The 18,617-nt window shown below is 42.5% G+C and overlaps 1 protein-coding gene across 1 annotated transcript; it reads right to left on the bottom strand.

Moving 5' to 3' along the window:
* Positions 1 to 266: 266 nt before the first annotated feature.
* slc43a1a (solute carrier family 43 member 1a) lies at positions 267 to 14,779 on the bottom strand (the record flags this gene model as incomplete). Its single annotated transcript, XM_083891451.1, has 14 exons — positions 267 to 2,859; positions 3,178 to 3,301; positions 3,823 to 3,896; positions 4,043 to 4,168; positions 4,275 to 4,414; positions 4,541 to 4,576; positions 4,665 to 4,811; positions 4,919 to 5,037; positions 5,159 to 5,292; positions 5,411 to 5,503; positions 11,390 to 11,466; positions 12,532 to 12,587; positions 13,122 to 13,314; positions 14,626 to 14,779. 14 exons carry the CDS (start codon positions 14,777 to 14,779, stop codon positions 2,668 to 2,670), a joined length of 1,665 nt encoding a protein of 554 aa, XP_083747577.1. The 3' UTR covers positions 267 to 2,667.
* Positions 14,780 to 18,617: the final 3,838 nt, after the last annotated feature.

The raw sequence follows: 18,617 nt of genomic DNA, 5'->3' as shown, positions 1-18,617 counted from the left end.
TTGTTGCAGTGATGGATGCCAGTTTAACAATGTTATAACATTTGTGCATTTATTTTTCAAATATATCGATTAAAGTTAGGATAGAAATGTGTACATTTCACAAGGTTTTGGGTTAACTTTACACTCTTTAACAATGACTGGGAATCCCAGTTACAATGGCAGAAATGGGGAAGACGAAATTCCCCAAAGAAGAAATAATGACTTACTCAAACCTTTCCAACACTGGTTGAAATGTACTTAACAGTTTTTATTAAAAAAAAAACAAAACAAAGCAAAATCCTACGATATCTTATGTGACCTTTGAGCTGATCAACACCTGCCAGTCACTAAAAACCAAACATTATGACCCACCTAGTGTTTACTGCTGGACTTCTACATTATGTTGTATGGCATTCTGTTCTTTTGCCTTTGTGTGTTGTCCTGAGGAAAAATGACGACTTGTTGTGCAAACCCTAGTCATGGCTTTGATTTACATTTGGCAGAGGCATTGATCTCATCATACCAACTTAGGTTTGCAGCGTAGACAAAGGCACAGAATTGAAACAAGAGTCCTTTGTCCTCAGTGTGACCGATCTACACGTTGAATATAACGTGAAATTATAAAACCAAAAAGAGAAATGCAATGAAAAAGCGGGTCTTTCCTCTGAAATGGACTGAGTCGAAAGAAAAAAAAAATCAAACATTTACAACTGATCTCACAAATCTACATGAATCTACAGAATAGATGAAGTACATTTTGTTGTCACTTTTGAAAGAAACAAGAACATTTCTGTTCAAATTGGTCTTGATTCAAACAAGAGGGTCAATGGTTAAGGCTGAATCAGCACTGAAGCTGAGACATCGCCTTATAAATCAAGTTTAGCCACAGCCACTGCATTATGTATACATATATGTGTATATATATATGCGTGTATACACACATGGAGAGAGATACAAAAGGCACATTTTAGCTGTATTTACAAAATATTTGGAGGTTTGCTCCAGTACATGAAGAAAAACAACAAAATAAGCAGATTACGTAATCAGCACGCTAATAAAATACAGAAACAAACTCTTCCCTTTTTAATGCTAATGTCGGAGTATAAAATATAAAAGGACACTTAAATACATTTTATACACACACTAGTTCATTCCTGTGCATAAAGCAGTACAAAGTGTTTACGTAACGATCTTTAAAAATTACTTCATTTTCATTCTTTTTTTTTGTTTTGTTTTTTGTTTTACATTAAATTGTCTAAAAACAATTCCAGAAACACAAGGGCGGAATCAACATGACATAAATACACATGGATAAAAATATGCGCTGATCATTTTGATTTTAGGGTGTTTGACATTTAATACTTAATACTTCCTTATTTTGACCAAAAAAAGATGGAAGGACATCGGAGTCGGCTGCAGAGAGACTGTACAAAATCTTTTACAGAGGAGGTAGATATGTGTGTCTCTACAACCAGTCTACCTGCATGTGTGTGTGTCTGTGTGACTGCTCCTAAGCCTTCTTCCTACATATCAAAGCTCGATTACTCGCGATTCAGATGCTTTAAATTGTGTGTTTTTAATAGTGTTTGAGTATATATTTTTCAACTTTTTCCCAATAGGTTACAGCAGAAACGGCACAATATACGACATATTTTCTCTTTATAAAAAAAAAAATACTGAACTAATATCTTGTAAGGTCCAGTGTGTAAAATGATTGGTGGGTTTATTGGCAGAAATAGAATATGTTTATTAGGATGTTGGTTTAGTAGAGTTAATGCTTTTGTATGTACTTGCTGAAAGGTCCTGGCTTCATGGGGGCCATCTTGTGCCACTATAGCCGCGTTCCCGTCATGGTACAATTCGGTTTGGTACAGTACGGTAGAGTTTGGTATGGTTAAGCCCTGGGTCAATCTTGCGTTTCGACTGAGAGCAGTACTTTTACTTGGTAGTCGGGATGTCAGTGAGTGCAGTCGTACCAGTGCGACGACAGACACAACAGACTAGCTAGCTAGCTAGCGATCAGTCCTCCCGGACTGTACCTTTCCAGTTTTCAGTAACCTTCCCTTAGCGGAACCAGAGTAAAATGGTACAGTACTGTCGGGGGCCAGTTATTTCCGTACTATTCCTAATCGAAACGCAAAAAAATATGTTTTCCGTACCGAACCGTACCACCCGGGCGGAAACACATATGTCCCTACAACAGCCCGACAGGACAGAGCAGCTGGAAGTTTGCCTTTCAAGTTTCGAAGCAGATGTTTACTGCGTTAACGGAAAGCAACAACATCCTTTTTGGTGCGCAAAGGCCACCGTAGTTCCCTGGGAGGGGGAGGGGGAGGAGTCTCTCACCATTAGACGTCACTTCCTCTTTACACACTGGACCTTTAAGGCGTTCTTTGGTGTTAGCGTTAAGATTGTGCTGTTGTTTCAGACGTCTGTGACCGCACATGTCATGTTTCAAGTACCGCGTTGTCCGTAGGCTGACACACGGTGGACATGAGTGCAAGTACTCTGCATGTTAACGTGAGTGACCCGATGGCTTTAAATCACTCATAATTTGGCTCCTTGACCTAAGCTAAAATAAATTAACAGCAACAAATGATAATGATACATCTTTTCCTGTCCTGCTCTGAGTTTGTGGTGGACGACGTGTCTGCTCTGGTTTGTTGGACGCTAAAATGTCGAGTTGTCTTAAGCCTCCACGGCAGAGTTGCCGTTGCTGTGGGGCTTGGTGCCGTTGGCCTGGTTGAGCGCCTGCATCTCAGGACCGCCGGCCTGCTTGTCTCTGGCCTCCTTTTCCCTCAGCAGGCATCTGCGGTGGTAGAACAGGTATCCAGGCAATAGGAAGCCGGACAGGGAAGTGATGAGCAGGCCGAGGTTGATCTGAAGGATAGTTGGATGTAGATTGTCAGCAAATGTAATGTTACGTGATCATTTCGTTGGATAAATAGTCACAAAATGTACCTTTACAGAAACCATTTCATACTGAACTAAAGAATATAAGATGGTATTACCATAGTTTTGGTATCAGTTTATGGAGTATTCATGGAGCAGATAATTGAGAACACAAGTAAAGCTGAGCAGGAGATTATTGTTAATGAAACAAAGTCATCTTCAGTTCTTGAGTTTTATGGGACTGGCTCCACAATAGTGTGCATGTGTCTCAGTGTGAATAGTGTGCAAAGCAGAGCAGGCCCTCACCCAGTATGCGTTTCCGTGCAGAGGTCCCACCATGGTGATGAAGAGCGGCTGCTGCAGCAGAGCGACCACTGCGCTGATCATGGACTGGAGGCCGGTCAGTGTGCCAAAGTGGTTGGACGGGTAGCTGTGGGTGAGAGACACTTAAGTTGTTACCAGGGGGTTTTGGACCGAGGAACTGAAAGTGACATTTTGAACACAAATCACTCATCTTACACACCCTACAAGCGCTTTCCCCACCACACGCACCATCCTATGACAGTGCGTTATCAGTTGTCTGTTTCGTTGTCTGATAAGAACTTCACAGCAAACTTTAAAATGGCAGTTAAAGGGAGTTTCCGAACAACTGAACAAGTTGTTGCAATGAAAGCAACACTGGAGGTTGGCGATTTTGATCGCCTTTGACTTTAAAAGCAGTTGAAGTGTTAACTTGAATATTAATCATCTCATTGGGCTGAGAGCCCCATACTGCCAAGGGTTTTACAGCATTGACTGATATTCTAAGACCCACAAAACAGTGTGTTCTATGACCATGTAAACACCGGAACTACCAGAAGAAAGAGTAGACTCTCATCTTTCATCAGACATCAGTGGCAGCAAACCAATGAGTTAAAAATATATTCAAATGGATCTTTTGTGAGCACTTACACAGCAGCGTAAAGGCCTCCACAGCACGAGTGGATGAAGCCTCGGACCATGGTGTGCAGGATGAAGGTCAAAATCTGGAGGAGGAAAGAAAGGTGTTTACAAAGAGAGCTGGGACTGCTCGATTGTGAATCGTTTGACTCAAAAAGTAGGGAACAGATGTTGATTTAATGTATGATTATGACTCGAAGAAGTTTTGGCCAGTGTGTGTTTGTGTGCTTACCTGTAGAGGCAGGTTGTCGATGAGGCAGCAGCATCCGAAAGCGATAAGCAGCATGTTGGTTAAGATGAAGGCTCTCATGGCGTTGGTGACTTTCTGGATCTTGCGGTCTCTCTTGGGCCCGTTGCTCTGTCCGCTGGGGTTAAAAGCAGAGGTTGTGGTCAAATTGTGGACAAGACTGTGGTCAGGGTTCCACCTTTTTTTTTCTCACATATACGTGTGTGTCCAGCCACACTTGTCTATACCTGATCTCTGTTGCTGAAGGCTTCTCGTCTTCACACTCCTTCATCTTCCAGTCCATGATGTATCCAATCAGAGGACATGTGAGCAGACACAGCAGCTGCAGTGTGCCGAAGATGGAGGAGTAGAAGCCCACTGGAGCAAAAACATGTTCAATCAAAGGAAGGAGGAGGAGGAGAAATTTAAAAACAATTGACAGATGAAGTCAAGATGAATTACAAAAGTACGGCAATGAGAAGCCACATCGTTAACACAACTCACCCTTTTCTCCAGCGAGAATCACCATCTGATCAGTTGCTGTAATACAGGTGAAGACGCACTCTGTCAGTACTGAGTTTAAACAACGTACAATGTTTAAAAGCACACGAATCCTTGAGGCACTCACGATGCGCTTCGCCGTGCGTGACCATGAACTCCAGCATCTTGTTCATCGCGCCCATGAAGAAGATAATCCTCAGCTGGGACATTCCCATGGTCACCAAACTCCACAGGAAGATGGGAGAGAACACAGAGCGGCGGAAAGGAACGACGTCTACGGCGAGAAGGAGACGTTGGCTTTATGATAATGTAAACTTTACTACACAAGATGAGTCTGTCCGACTTTTGGTAAAGCGATTGTGTTTGTGTTTGTTGACTCACTGGGTGCAGCGTCAGAAACAGTAGGAAGCTTCTCGGTGGAGTGAGGCACATCTCCGTTATTATGACCAAGTCTCTTCTTCTCCTCTGATGGAGGCAGGTCTTTCAGATCTTGGATCTTGCTGTTCAACACAAACATGAACAGACACATGATTAGCGTTGGACGGTTGTTTTTGTGAAAGGCCAGATACAGTATTTCTTTTGCTTCATAATGGTCACACGAGTGAGGTGACGATAACTGACCTGTAGTCCACCTCCTCTGGAGTTGGGAAGCCTTCGGCCGGCCAGTTTAAGAAACAGTTGAAAAAGACAAACCCTGCCAGGCCGGCCCACACCCACATGATCACATGGAAGGAGACACCTGCATCATAAATCACCTGGGAACAAAGAGGAGGGAGACGGAGAGGCTTGTCACCAGACACAGAGCAGCGGTTTGTGGAAATATAAAGAAGCTAAACTGTCATCATAAAGGCCACCACACTCTGAGTCCGTTACCTTGACTCCAGGGAAGGTGACAGCAGACGAAGCATAGGAACCGATCATCAGGGACATGATGGTGGAGCTCAGGGAGCCAAACATGTTGGGCAGCTGCAAGGACGGAGAAATGAATGAGTTAAACCCAGGTTAAATATAAAATAACATATTTAGTCAAAGTCTATACTTGTAACAGGAAAAAGCTAAAAAACATTTGTTGACACACTATCCTAGGTCCAAAACATGTTTTTCTGTAGAGGTGTAGTGTGTTATTGAGACCAGCAGAGGGCAGACAACTCCAGAACGAACCAGACTGGGAAAATTGGTCTAAGTCAAGGACTACATGAGCCCTTCCTGCCCACACTGTTTGCACTCACTAACACATATTTCTGCTTGCAGAGCAGCATGGGAAACAAGAAAGTCATTACCCAGTTTGGGCCCTGACCCCATAGTTCAAACACACACTAAGCCGTCTGTGGACAACACATTCAAGGTCTTTTTTTCCCCCTGCAATGTGTGCAAATTCTTTGAATTAGGATTAAGATATAAAAACCAACATATAGGCAGCTTTTGACAAACTCCACAGGGAGCGCTTTGAACCCAGCACCGAGGCAAAGGGGGGACAAGAGGGCAGCACCAGGCAGTAACACATCATATATTAAAATCGACCTATTTACTGTAGTAAGTAGCTTACTTTAAACATAACAATGACCTATTGTGCTGTGTGTTTGATTAGAGTTTTTGAAAAATGGGTCAGTCATGGTTAAAAAAAAAAAATCACATGTATGGGATTTTAAAGTGTGCTGCATGACAAGCTCAGTTTTCTCTCAACACAGACTCTGGATTTGCAAAATCCTGCTTGTGAGGGGGGACAATTTTGTCTGGTTAGAACCGCTGCTGAATGTGCGTGAACACAGCGCCCTCAGACAGTCTTTAGATGAGAAACTGTCTCGATACGACTGTGATGAACATAGTCCGCCGGTGCATCGAGAAATGCAACCTTAAACGTTTTTTTTTTGGCCAAAGAGGAAGCCACGCATTCATTTTCTCTGCGCCGAGAAACGGTGGTAACACGTTCTGTGGTCAAACAAGTTTCAGCTTGTTTTCTGTGAAAAACTAAAACAGATCATCCAGACTATTATCATCTAAATGCGCAAATACCAGCATGACATGGGTGATCCACATATTTGTTTACGTGAAGGCACCAACGACAGCGTCGTTTCCCAGGAACTCCACGGCTGTTTCAGCAGGACAAGTTAAAGACTGTGCATGACTTCTGTCTGCAGTCTAGATCTGTCTTCTACTGAAAATGTATGGCGACCACAGACTGTTGAGCATGCAGCTCATATCTGGAAGAAAAGATGACGAGACCCAGGGGTTAACTTCCCTCTGACCCTTCGTTTATTGAGTGTGTTGCAGGCATCGGTTGCGAAATAATGACGTTTTCAGTGAAAACTGTTAAATATGTCGTATGACATATATATATACGGCCATACCGCGACCATATCTGCACCCGCTACGGACTACGGGAGGTTTGAGGTCACTTGGAGTGCTGACACAACAATGTGGTTGGTAGGTAAACAGGAAAAAAAAAGCTTTCCTGAGGATGTTCGGGGGGAGAGCCTGACTGTCTGAGCGAAAAACAGCCACGAGAACACCCATCTTCATTCAGCGCTTCTGAGAATCCAAAGACTTCACAGGCCGTCTGTGGCCAACGGGACCTGCAGCGGTCGAACTCTCTGACTGGGATAGTATTGTTGCATGGCAGCTATGGGCCCTCTGTGCACACAGGGGAGTTTGCATCTCTTGCTAATGTTAAAGCAAAGATATTCCGGCCATGTGAAATGTCAGATCACTGATGTTTGCTTTTGTAAGTAGCAGCGACCTGAGTGCGTCTCACGAGATGTGGGTTGCGCCGGGAGGGGGGGGGGGGGGGGACAGCGTGAACGCACGTGTGGCAGCAGCAGCAGCAGGTGAGATTCCCTAACACGGCGTTTTGGAAAAGCTCATAAAACAGTTTCACATGTTCCAACATGCTAACTCTGTCGTGGGGGAGGGGGGGATGAGGATGGAGGACGGAAACACGTGACTGTGAGGAGGCACACGGTCAGAAAGTCACACAGAGAGACGGAAGACTCTGGCTGCTCACTTGTCACAGCTGATCAGTTTGGGTCTTGACTCGCGCTGTGCTCGCTCACACGTGTGCTGTCAGACTCTGGCTCTGACTTTATAATTAAGGCTTAATGAGCGCGGGAGAGATGTAAGGAAAGTGATGACGATAATGACTGATGAGTGATGGTGAATGAGCGAAGCACGAGGGAGGAACTTCTTTTGTCCAAAAGCCACAGCTGCAGCTCCTCTCTGTGGAGCTCCCAGCAGGACACACTAAACCACAGCTGATTAGAAGTGACTTCTCTCCACCCCAACTTTCTGGGCCTCTCTTAACACAGAGACACTCAAACTGCTGTTTCCTTTTTCTCTTATCCAGCTGACCTCAAGTTACACAAACAAGGTGATCAAAATATGTAGGTTAAACGACAGGTAAATATTGCCTTTGAGGATTCTTTGTATTGTTAAAGCAACCTCTCTCTGCTGCCTGAAACTCTTGACAAATTCTATTTACATAATTTACATAACTAATATTGACAATATTGACAGGAATTTACATTCATTAGGAGAACAGGAAATGGTTCAACCCAGGGTCAGTGAATAGTGGTTTGTCTCTAGGTGTTGACCCTGTGATGGACTGGCGACCTGTCCAGGGTTTACCCTACAACAACTGTGATTGTCTCCAACACCCTGTGACCCTCATGTGGAGGATAAAGTGCTGGAGAAGGAGATAAGGAAATGGCAGAAAGTCAGTGTGGGGCCCTGGACGAAAACAACATTTGTGAAGAAGGCTCGTCACAGGAAGAAGAGCAGCTCCCGCTGATCTTCTACACAGAGTAGTCGTCAGGAACATGTGTGAGACACATCTGATCAGGAGACTCTCGGAGGCCTGAGACATTGACACTGTACGCTCAAGCTCAAGTGTACTCTCATCGAATTTAACTTTGACCTCAGCTTTAGAGTCACCTACAGAAACGTGTCCATGAGAACGTCATCAAGTCAAATCATGATGAATCAAAATGAAGATGACCTCTACCCTGTTCCCTCAATTTTGCTTCCACGTCCCAATTTTGGACAGAAGCTGTGTCCCCTTTACTCTAATATCTATTTTAAGTTTTGTCAAATTTTCACTTGGTGGAACATGGTGGAAAAGTTGTGGTTCTAATATCGCTTGTGTAAGAAAACACCTGACCCAATGTTGTTTTTAGCGTGGCGACATGCTACCATCATCGTCACCCTCCCACTACACTGCACTGCTGCTGTAATGGAAACACTGACGCAGGAACACTCTCAACACAAACACTCTCGACATAACACGCTTTGTCTTGTTCTTCATTTCAGGACAGAGTGTCTCTGTCAAGTTAAATTAAAACACTGTCAGTTGACCGTGTGTTTTCCTCACATCATCAGCACAGCGCTGAACTTACATGACACAACAAGTGGTCCAAAGTGAAGAAGGTGATATCAGACACACGTGACTCTTGCTTTAGTGATTTCTTCAGTACGTGACCTTAAACGTATAGAGGCTTCGATTTGCTGAGCAACTCCTTTTTAAAGCAGCTCAGCAGCCTCTCACTGCTACCTGACACCCGACGTCTGCACGTGGAGAGTGACAACTCCTGAAACCAAGCCCCCGCTCACAGCCAGTGCTGCTGAAGGACAATCCTGCACCTGTGACAGTCAATGCAAGGGGCAGAAACCTCATTCCATTCTCCGTATGTCACAGCCACGTCCTTGACTGAACTTTACACAGGTTATAATTGAGCTATAAATCCTTCATTAATTCATTGTGTGCAGTTCTATCCTAGAAGCTGGAGACGATCCAAGCTGTTATGGGACACCCTGGACAGGTCACAGACACAGAGACGAACAAGTCTCACCTTCACACCTATGGTCCATTTTGGAAGTCCAGTTATTATTTGCATGTTTTTTGGACCGGAAAAAACCCGGATATCCTTACCGCAAGGCAACAGCGTTAACCACTACTCCACCGTACGACCCTGCTGTAGATCAGTCTGGACAAACGATATTTTTTTTTCCTCTTTAAATAATTGAAGGGGAAGAAAGAGGATATAGTCAAAGTAGGTTTAGCTGCAGGGCACGTGTAATGTTTACATGATTTCAACATTTCTGTTCCTATAGCTCCGGTCCACGTCACATGATCTGATCATGTTGGTGTGTGTATGGTAATCTATACAATTTGTTTGTGTTTTCCATTAAAAGTCACACTTTTATTCATCAAAGGAGTTGCAAAATGAATAGAAAATATAGTCAAGACATTGAAATAAATGATTTTTCTTCAGAATAATAATTTTGCCCTCCAAACTTTGGGTTTTCAAATCATCCAATTGCCCTCTAACGCGACTAGCAAACACAATGTACCGTTAGAACACTGGAGAGATGGTTGCTGGGAATGGGCCTCTATACACCTATGTACATGTACCACATTAACAATATATAGAGTGTATTTCTGATTCATTTAATGTTATATTCAGTGCTTCTCCTTCAAAAATAAAGCCATTTCTAAGTGACCCCAAACTTTTGAACGGCAGTGTATGTTTTATCGGACGGACAAAAAGGTTCTGCCGTCAGCTGTGGTCATAGAAAGACCCATATTAGTTGACCTCTAATCAGGCTTTAATCATAAGTTTGTGTTTATAACATGATAATAGCTATGATGTTGATTCAACACAAGAGTATAAACACAGAGGGACGTGGACAGGTGTCTTCTAGTCGTTTTTTAACGCTTGTACAAAGGAGAGCAGCATGTGTCTCAGCATGAAACGTTTCCTTATGCAAACATCTGTTTCATGTTCTCTGTGTGTATATACGCACACACACACAAACGCACACACACACGAACACACACACATGTGCGTAGTCATGCGGAGTTGAAAAAGAACAGATTTTCTGCTGACCGCTGCTGGGCAGAACAGAGGAAGACGGGAAGAAGTGGGGGAGATGGAAAACCAGTGGCCTTGATTATTTTTGAATAGAGGTGACTGGGCTGGACTTTGGGGAGGGCGTGCGATCAACGCCTCGCTGTCATTGGTGGAAACACAAATGGGAGTCTCTATCGTGTGGAAGTCATGTGCAGCTCAAACACAAACACAAGCCGACACACGTCATAAACCCAAATACCTGTCCGCGGACAAGATGGCAGTGGCAAAAACAAACACACTTCATAATATTTGTACCAGCAGACAATTCACACAAGTAAATTTATACACATGCGTGACCTGATGTGACTGAACACAAACACAGCTCCCTGTCACAACACTCACTGTTGTCCCAGCTGGGACAAATAGTGGACACAGACACACTGAGACTCTCAGGGACCTCAGATTAGTATTTCTCACTTCAGCTGAGACTTTTGGTACGCTTGGTACCATACGGTGAAAAAAAATACCCGTTTAACCTACTTTCTTCTATACACTCACTGGCCACTTTATGAGTCACATCTGTTCAAGTGCCATGTTGACATAAGTACCCGATCAGCCAATCACATGACAGCAACTCCACGCATTTAGAGCATGGTTGTCGGTTGTTCTACTAGGATTGTCATGGTGTTTTAGGTATTAGGTGTTTTCTGTGCTTAGTTAAGTGACTGGGGCAGGTGTTTTCCTTTGTACAAAGGTACAAAGTGTGAATGTGAAGACAATTACTTTGGAATTCAGTGACTTGAATTGATTTGGATGACTTCAGGTTCAGCACTTTGTGTTTGGCACGACACTGTTTCCATCACGTAACTCAGAGAGGAAGAAGTTTCGTTTTCAAATGTCACAGTCATAATAAAAAAAAAAGAAGTGTCACAGACACTTTTAAAGATTGAAGAGATCCAAATGGATTTTCCCGTGCGCTAATAACTGATGGGCGGTGTCTTCTTCTTACCGTGATGGAGGTGAACGTCAGGCAGATGCCTCCAAAGCCGTTCAGGGACAGAGCCAAGAAGATGAGCGCAGACAGAGCTGCAGATCAACACAGAGGAGGAGTTAAGAGCGATGTTTACAAGGTTTCCAGGAGAAGTATGACCACACATGTATTTCTGTGGCCTCGCTTTAAAAGCTTCAGTGTGTATGAGAGTGTTAATGATGTCTAATGGTGAGAGAACAGATTGTAACCCATGTCAGGAAACAGCAGTGGCTTCTCTCTGTTTGTACGGTGGCCTGCATAAGGACGGTCTTTGCCTTAAGTAAATATAAAAGGCTTATTCTAGCATACACTTAAATACTTAACATACATATTGGTGGTATATTTATTTTCTGCCAGTAGAGGAAAAGCAGCACTGGAAGCATTTTCTTTTTGACTTTATATTTGTCAGTTAAATGTGATTGTGATTCATTGAGTCTGCAGCAACTTCAGTCATCTCAGCAGATCCAAGGTTTTACTCTCTTATGCCCAATTACCAGTGGTTAAAACACCCATTGAATGCCAGGTTTTAAAGGGTTTTTACCACTGGGAGTGAGTTACATTGGCGTTTTATCTGCTTCAGCTCTGATCGTCTCACATTCATCCTCCAGTCATAAGCGTAGCTGTTAGGGTTGATGTTTGTAGCGCCATCCTTGCTTTTCAAAACGTATTCTATTTCGTTTCATTGGATAATCTCGTTCTTCTTCTCATCGACTCATTTTTGCATATATATTTTTGGAGCAGATTCATCCCAGGCATACAATACATGCTAATTTTAGTGTGTAATTTTAGCACTTTTTCCTGTGTGACATAAAACAAGAACGAGAAAAGTCTCACCCTCGTATGTTGACAGAATGTTGCTCATTGAGACGAAACATTTGCCTAAACTATGACTTCGGGTGCTATATTTCCAAATGTCAGAACATACACATACTCGTACACTACAGTCATCTGCTTGTTAAAGGTGTATTTGCTGAAATGGAGCGATTGTGTGTGTTTAGGGTGGATTGGTTGCATCCGTTGCAGTGTACAAATATCTTTATTTACTCATGGCTTTTCAGATGGGAAGAAAATAATTGATATCTTCCATGCGTGCGTGCATGCGTGTGTGTGTGTGTATTCACCATTTGTGTTGTAGGCAGATACAGCCATCATACCACAGGACAGCCCAAAGCACGAACTGTAACGAAACAACATCAATTTGTCTTTTTAGTCAAAGGAAGCAACATGACTGACACCAAAGATGCCAAAACTGTGACTTCCACACAGTGAATGTGTGTGTGTGTGTGTGTGTACATGTGTGTGATAGGTGGCACAGTTTGTGAGAACAGTAGTCGTCACACCCCAAAACCAAAGAATTTCACTACTTACTACACTTAGACAGCGTGCAGACACACCCACGTATAGAGTCCCGCCTACATTCATTGACCCATACACAGAACACACAACCCTCCCTGTATAGGAATGTTATCAGTCAGCTTTTTTCTTTTCTTATTCTTCTCTCTTTTTTCGCTGGAATGCAACAGTTAAGATGAAGGAATGTTTGACTGACAATACTAGGCCAATTCAGACTGTGACTAAGTGGTCTTGGTCACATTTTCTAACATTGTGTATGCGACCGTCTTAAGTTCTTATGTGCCTGGAATTAAATATACTATTAAATATATACTTTATTATTTTTACATAGCATCTGTAGAGATGTTCCAGTTTTTACCTGCCCACCAGACGAATTGGGCGAGGCCCATATTTGTCCATGAGGATGCCGAGGGGGAGGGTGGTGGCGCTGAGCAAAAAGGAGCCTATGGTGAATCCCAGATTCAGCATCTCCTCCTGGTCCACGCAGGTGGTCCACTCCTCCACCTCACCAGTGGAGGAGTTCCCCGAAGTCATGACAATTGAGTCGTTCTCTGTGGAATCGAAGCAAAAAAAAACACAAAAACAAGGCAATCAGAGATGGTAGACTTCACCCCATTCACGCAACAAGCCTCTGTCGGCCTCTGTTGGTCATGTTGGCAAGTGCAAGTGTGGAAGCACAGACAAACAAACAGACACACAGAGGCACCAAAAACACACAACTGAGTCAAAGCGTTATCCGACTGCGTAACCACGGAGACCCCTCCAGCCTTCATACTTCTCCGTCGTGGTGACGGATATGCACTGCAATTTCCCGCCCGATCAGTAAGTGTCGCTACGCAAGTTTGTTGTGCTTCTGGCTACAGTGAGCAATGGCGTTTGAGAGCGAAAGACTGTTGTTGTTGTTGACATCTGATTAACATTGAAACAGTGGCCGTTTCTCACCTGATATAAATATTTTTCTGTGTCCCGGAACACAGGTTCAAAATAATTTCACGTAAGAAATTAGCGATTTAGAGTCTAAACACGTGCTGTGTGTATTAAGATATGACGTTTTTACAGTTTGGCAGCGACGTTGTCGGCGGTGATCAGCTCTGCCTCCGTGGTGAGCACAGTGGTCGGCACAGAGCAGCGTTATCTCGGCCTGTCCTGAGGACCAATCGCAGCCCTTGCCGTCTCCGTTGTCCCTTGATGGAGTGACGGACACTTAAAAAATATTTTGTGCAGCCAGAGACGACGCAGAGGGGTCTCCGTATAGAGCACTTTACGCAGGAGTATAAATTGGGCTTGAATCTGAGATGATGAAGAGGAAAAAACATAGTTCTACTGCACAAAATGTTTTAAGTATGATCGGATCATATTATATTCAGATTATAAAATATGATGATAGATCCCTCTTATAAAGTATAGAACTATATATAAATATTGAAAATGTACAGTGCACACGCTACATTTTGCAAAAGATCAATACATGAACTGCGATTTATGTTTTATTGTTCCTTAAAGGTGCATTACGTAATACATCTAAAGCAACTGGCCATAAAATCCTCCTAATATGTCACAGAGACTTAGGAATAATATTCATATAAAATACTGATACTCACCAACAACAACAGTACAGCCAAAATATTAGCATTAAAAAAATATTTTGCAGACCGCAAATCAAAAAACGGGTTGCCAGTTACGTCTGAGCTACAATGGCGGAGAAAACGAAACTTAAAAGACCTCGGCATTTTGAATTTGAGTGTAGTAACCGTTTTTGGCCACATTCTCACATATGACGCCTTTAACTAGTACTAATTTTTAACCAATATGACGACCTGACACTCATGTTTACTTATTATGACACTTGATTTTTTTTTTACCTGAGCACAGGTATGAGTAGAAACCTTCCCTCTTCAGCATGATGAGCAAAGAGCCCCAGCCCAACAGCACGGCTGAACACAGCAGGTTTTCAATCACCGCCGTCACCGCCATCCACCAGCGCCTTCTGTAGGCCTGGATCAGGGAGGGCGCCATTGCTAATCTGTGAGGAAGAAGAGACGGAGGAGGTTAGAACAGAGCACATCAAATAAAAATCATCATCAACATTTTTTTTAATTATTATTTAAAGGTACAGTAGCATAAAAACTCAAAAGGCTATTGTAAAAACATGCAGGTCCAAAATGGAGGCATCTGTAGAGCTGATTGTACTCCTGATATAAATATAAAAGGTTCATTCTGGGGAAAAAAGAAACAAAAATTAATTCACTTTAATTTCACAATTTCACCAAAATGTTACATACTGGACCTTTAACTATTTAAACGTGCGTCTAAACACTTTCTGCCACTTATTTACTCGTTGTCAATGCCTTTAGAAAAGGCAAAAAAGTGATTTCCAAAACAACAGGCAACAACACCACGGCGTTTCTAAACAGCCAAAGTTCACCTTGTGCCTATTTATTGACTGTCCTGTCCATCCACACACTGATAAGTTGACCGCTCGCTGCAGCTCCAGCATAAACAGCGCAGTACACAACAACAACAACAACATAACAAAAACCATAAAGGAATTAGATGACGGCAAAACTGAGACGGATGCGACCAAAGGAAGCCGTGAAATTGGCGCGTTTTGAGTCATGTGAGTGAAAAAATATCTACTGCCTAAGGTCACCTTCTTTCATTCAGTTAACTAAATAAAATAAAAACATGTTTTTGTGTTCACTGACTCTGAGGAGTCACTTCGTTGTGCGGGTACTGTGATGGTACGTTCTCTCTCTGTGCCCCATGTGACCGCTCAGTGTTTGGTAAAACCCGGTCAGGTACCTGACACCTCAGCCTTCATTGTCCTCTGCTGTTTCACCCACTGTGCCGTCAACAACAGGGAAGCTATTTCACCCTTGATTTGAGCAGAGGAAACAATGCCGAGCCGGGGGGGGGGGGATCACAATTTAAATAAGTGACTTTTTCCATGTGAAAGCAGCGCATGCAGAGTTTGTGCTCAAAGCCTCTTCCGACAGCATGTGACCTCAGGTCAGCAGTCGGCTTTTAAAGTCACAAATACAACTGTGATGTAACTGAATAAATAAACTCAGGACACACACACACACACACACACACACACACACTAGGGCCATGACAGGCCATTATAACCTGTGACATGAGTGACCAACACACTGATTCCAGTCATGATCACCCAAACAGGATCACACACACACACACACCAGGGCTGAAATTAAATACAATTATATTGCAATGTAATTATTTTATTTTTCATATTTCTATTTAAAAATATATGTATATATATGTAACAGAGAGACAAAAACGACACAGAAAACCACAACACAAACAAACACGTCACTAACTAAAACTCAGTTAGAGTGGCTACATGCGTCCAGAGAACGCGTTTCTCCGTCCCTTAAAATGGATTTAAATTCACCCTAGGGTGAAAGTAGTGCTTTTGTAGTACTTGTGGAGTATATTTTGATGATGAGGTGCGGTTGTGCTTCATCACACTTTGACTCTAATCCACAGTGAATATAGAAATGAACCTTGAAACATCGGCGTCGGTCCAAATATATACCCAGGAACAAAGGGTGGGAACATCTCAGTGACTTCCAGCCTGCCTCCATCATAGTTCTTAATGAGGACATCTCCTCAGCGTGTGTGTGTGTGTGTGTGTGTGTGTGTGTGTGTGGAGATGGAGAAAAGATCTAATGGGACAGATTTGTCCCAGTGTGTGTCCATGAGTCTGCGTATGTGCTCACGGTGGGGGGGCCGTGTGTAATGAGATTACCCACAGTTCAATGAGCTGCCTTTGTGCTCGGATGAAAGTTTGAAAAGGGTAAGTGACACCCCCACAGTGGAAGTCCACTCAGCGCACACACACACACACACGGCTCCCCAAAACCCAACACTGAAGTAACACTGGAGAGAGGATTATCCACTTTACTTTGTTAAATTATAACGACAATTGACCTTTGACCCATGATTAAATAGTTCGCGGATCACTGTGACTATCGATTGTTTCATTTGTTCTCGTGTAAAAACACGAAAAGAGGGTTGTAAAATGTCGTACTCTAGCCCATCATAATAATATAATATACGGTAATTAATGTGTGTAAATTACATTGTGGTGTTTATATTCCAACATGGTCACAAATATAACATAATGCACTTTTGCATGTTGGCTGTTTATTTAACAGAACTAAACCACGTCTGGGATCGGCTTAAGTCAACCGCAAACCTTGATGTTGGCACAAGATCTTACATTTTTCTGACACGAGGAAGACGATTACTCTTTAATATGAACTGTCAGCAACTCTAATAACTCCTGTAAAGAAATACACATAACTGTTGGAGCTTATTCTCGAGGTAACGTGAGGTTTACGGTGCAAATGGTGCTTTATCAACTCTTTCTGAACCAACACTGTGGAGACTTTTTTGTTGTTGTTACAGCACCATGTTAAATCACAACTGTTGGAAAACAACATTCTAAACAGACAGGCTTTATTAGAGGCATAGAGGCAACCGGTCACATGGATTGAATTTGTGCTGTGGCTGCACCACGAGTGTCAGCATCACTCGTTCATATTTCTCAGGAGGAGACGTCGTTTTCTGAGGTTAAAGCACAGATACTTAAGAAAGTCTGATTCAGAGCTCTGAAATGTACTGAAAGCTTTTCAGGTTTAGTGAGGTTAAACTTTATCCCCCACAATGTGAACACAGACAAAATAAACCCATTAAAACTGTCGAGAGAGGAAATGAAGTGGAACCATTTCATAACAATATGAACAAGAATTGCACTCGGTACAGTAGATTAGTGGAGACATTTTTGGTGGATTTTGTGGATCAAGCTTCTTCCTGAGGGGAGCATTAAAATTAAATATATTTTTGTTTTTGATGTTATTAGTCTGCCTCTCTTTAGAGACAATTTAACGTTATTAGTTTGCAGCAGTGCAGGGGGCAGTAATGTCCCCATGCTTTGTGAGAACTCATTGAATAATGGTTTGATGTGTTTTAACTCAAAAGTTACACAACATTACACAGAATTTTGACTTAAATTCTACTTAATATCGGTTTTAATAATCCAGCATAATGACAAATGAATTCCCCTTTGTATTTAAATGTTGGGGAGTAAAAGTGAGAATAAATTCTTCAGTCAAATATCTCTATTTTAATCTTATAGTAACAGTAAATTATTATTTCCTGCTGCCTCTTTTCACGTCAGGTCACACCTTCTCAGACAGATCAGGGCGGCAGCAGTTACATGGAAACTCCGTGTTGTCGTTATGGGAAACAGACCGACAACTGTGAACTGGTGTATAATGAGAGACAGTCAACACACAACAGCTTAGAAACGCGTTAAAACAGGACACTTTTAGGGTTGTCAGACACCTGTGAACCTCTGTAATAACACTGTGAAGCGTGTGTGTGTGTGTGTGCGTGTGTGTGTGGTAAACTGCAGTGTTGGTACTGCACTTCAGTACAACATTCACATATCTGTACTTTACTTAGTTATTTGTATTTTTTTTAGCAACTTTTACATTTCCTCTAACTATCTTTGTTACTCGTTACTACCAAATAAAATCAGAAGAAGAAGAGTCAGTATTACAGTGGTATAGTATAGAACTTTTCTAGTCTTAATGAACTGCTTCACATTAAAGTTTTGACATTCACCCATTCACTCGCTTCAACATGGGTTGTTTGGTGGGTTAAGTGTCTTGCTCAAGGGCACATAATAATTATACAGTAACTTTAAGGTAACATACTTCTACTTTTACTCAAGTATCCATTTAAGACTGCTAAACTGTGAGGACAAACCTTTTTTTGTTACTGGTCTTCAGAACTTTTAAGGGCTTTTTGAGCGTTAAGACTC

The sequence above is a fragment of the Microchirus variegatus genome (assembly GCF_963457635.1).
Source record: "Microchirus variegatus genome assembly, chromosome: 6".
NCBI lineage: Eukaryota > Metazoa > Chordata > Actinopteri > Pleuronectiformes > Soleidae > Microchirus > Microchirus variegatus.
This window is presented reverse-complemented; position numbering and strand designations above follow the sequence as displayed.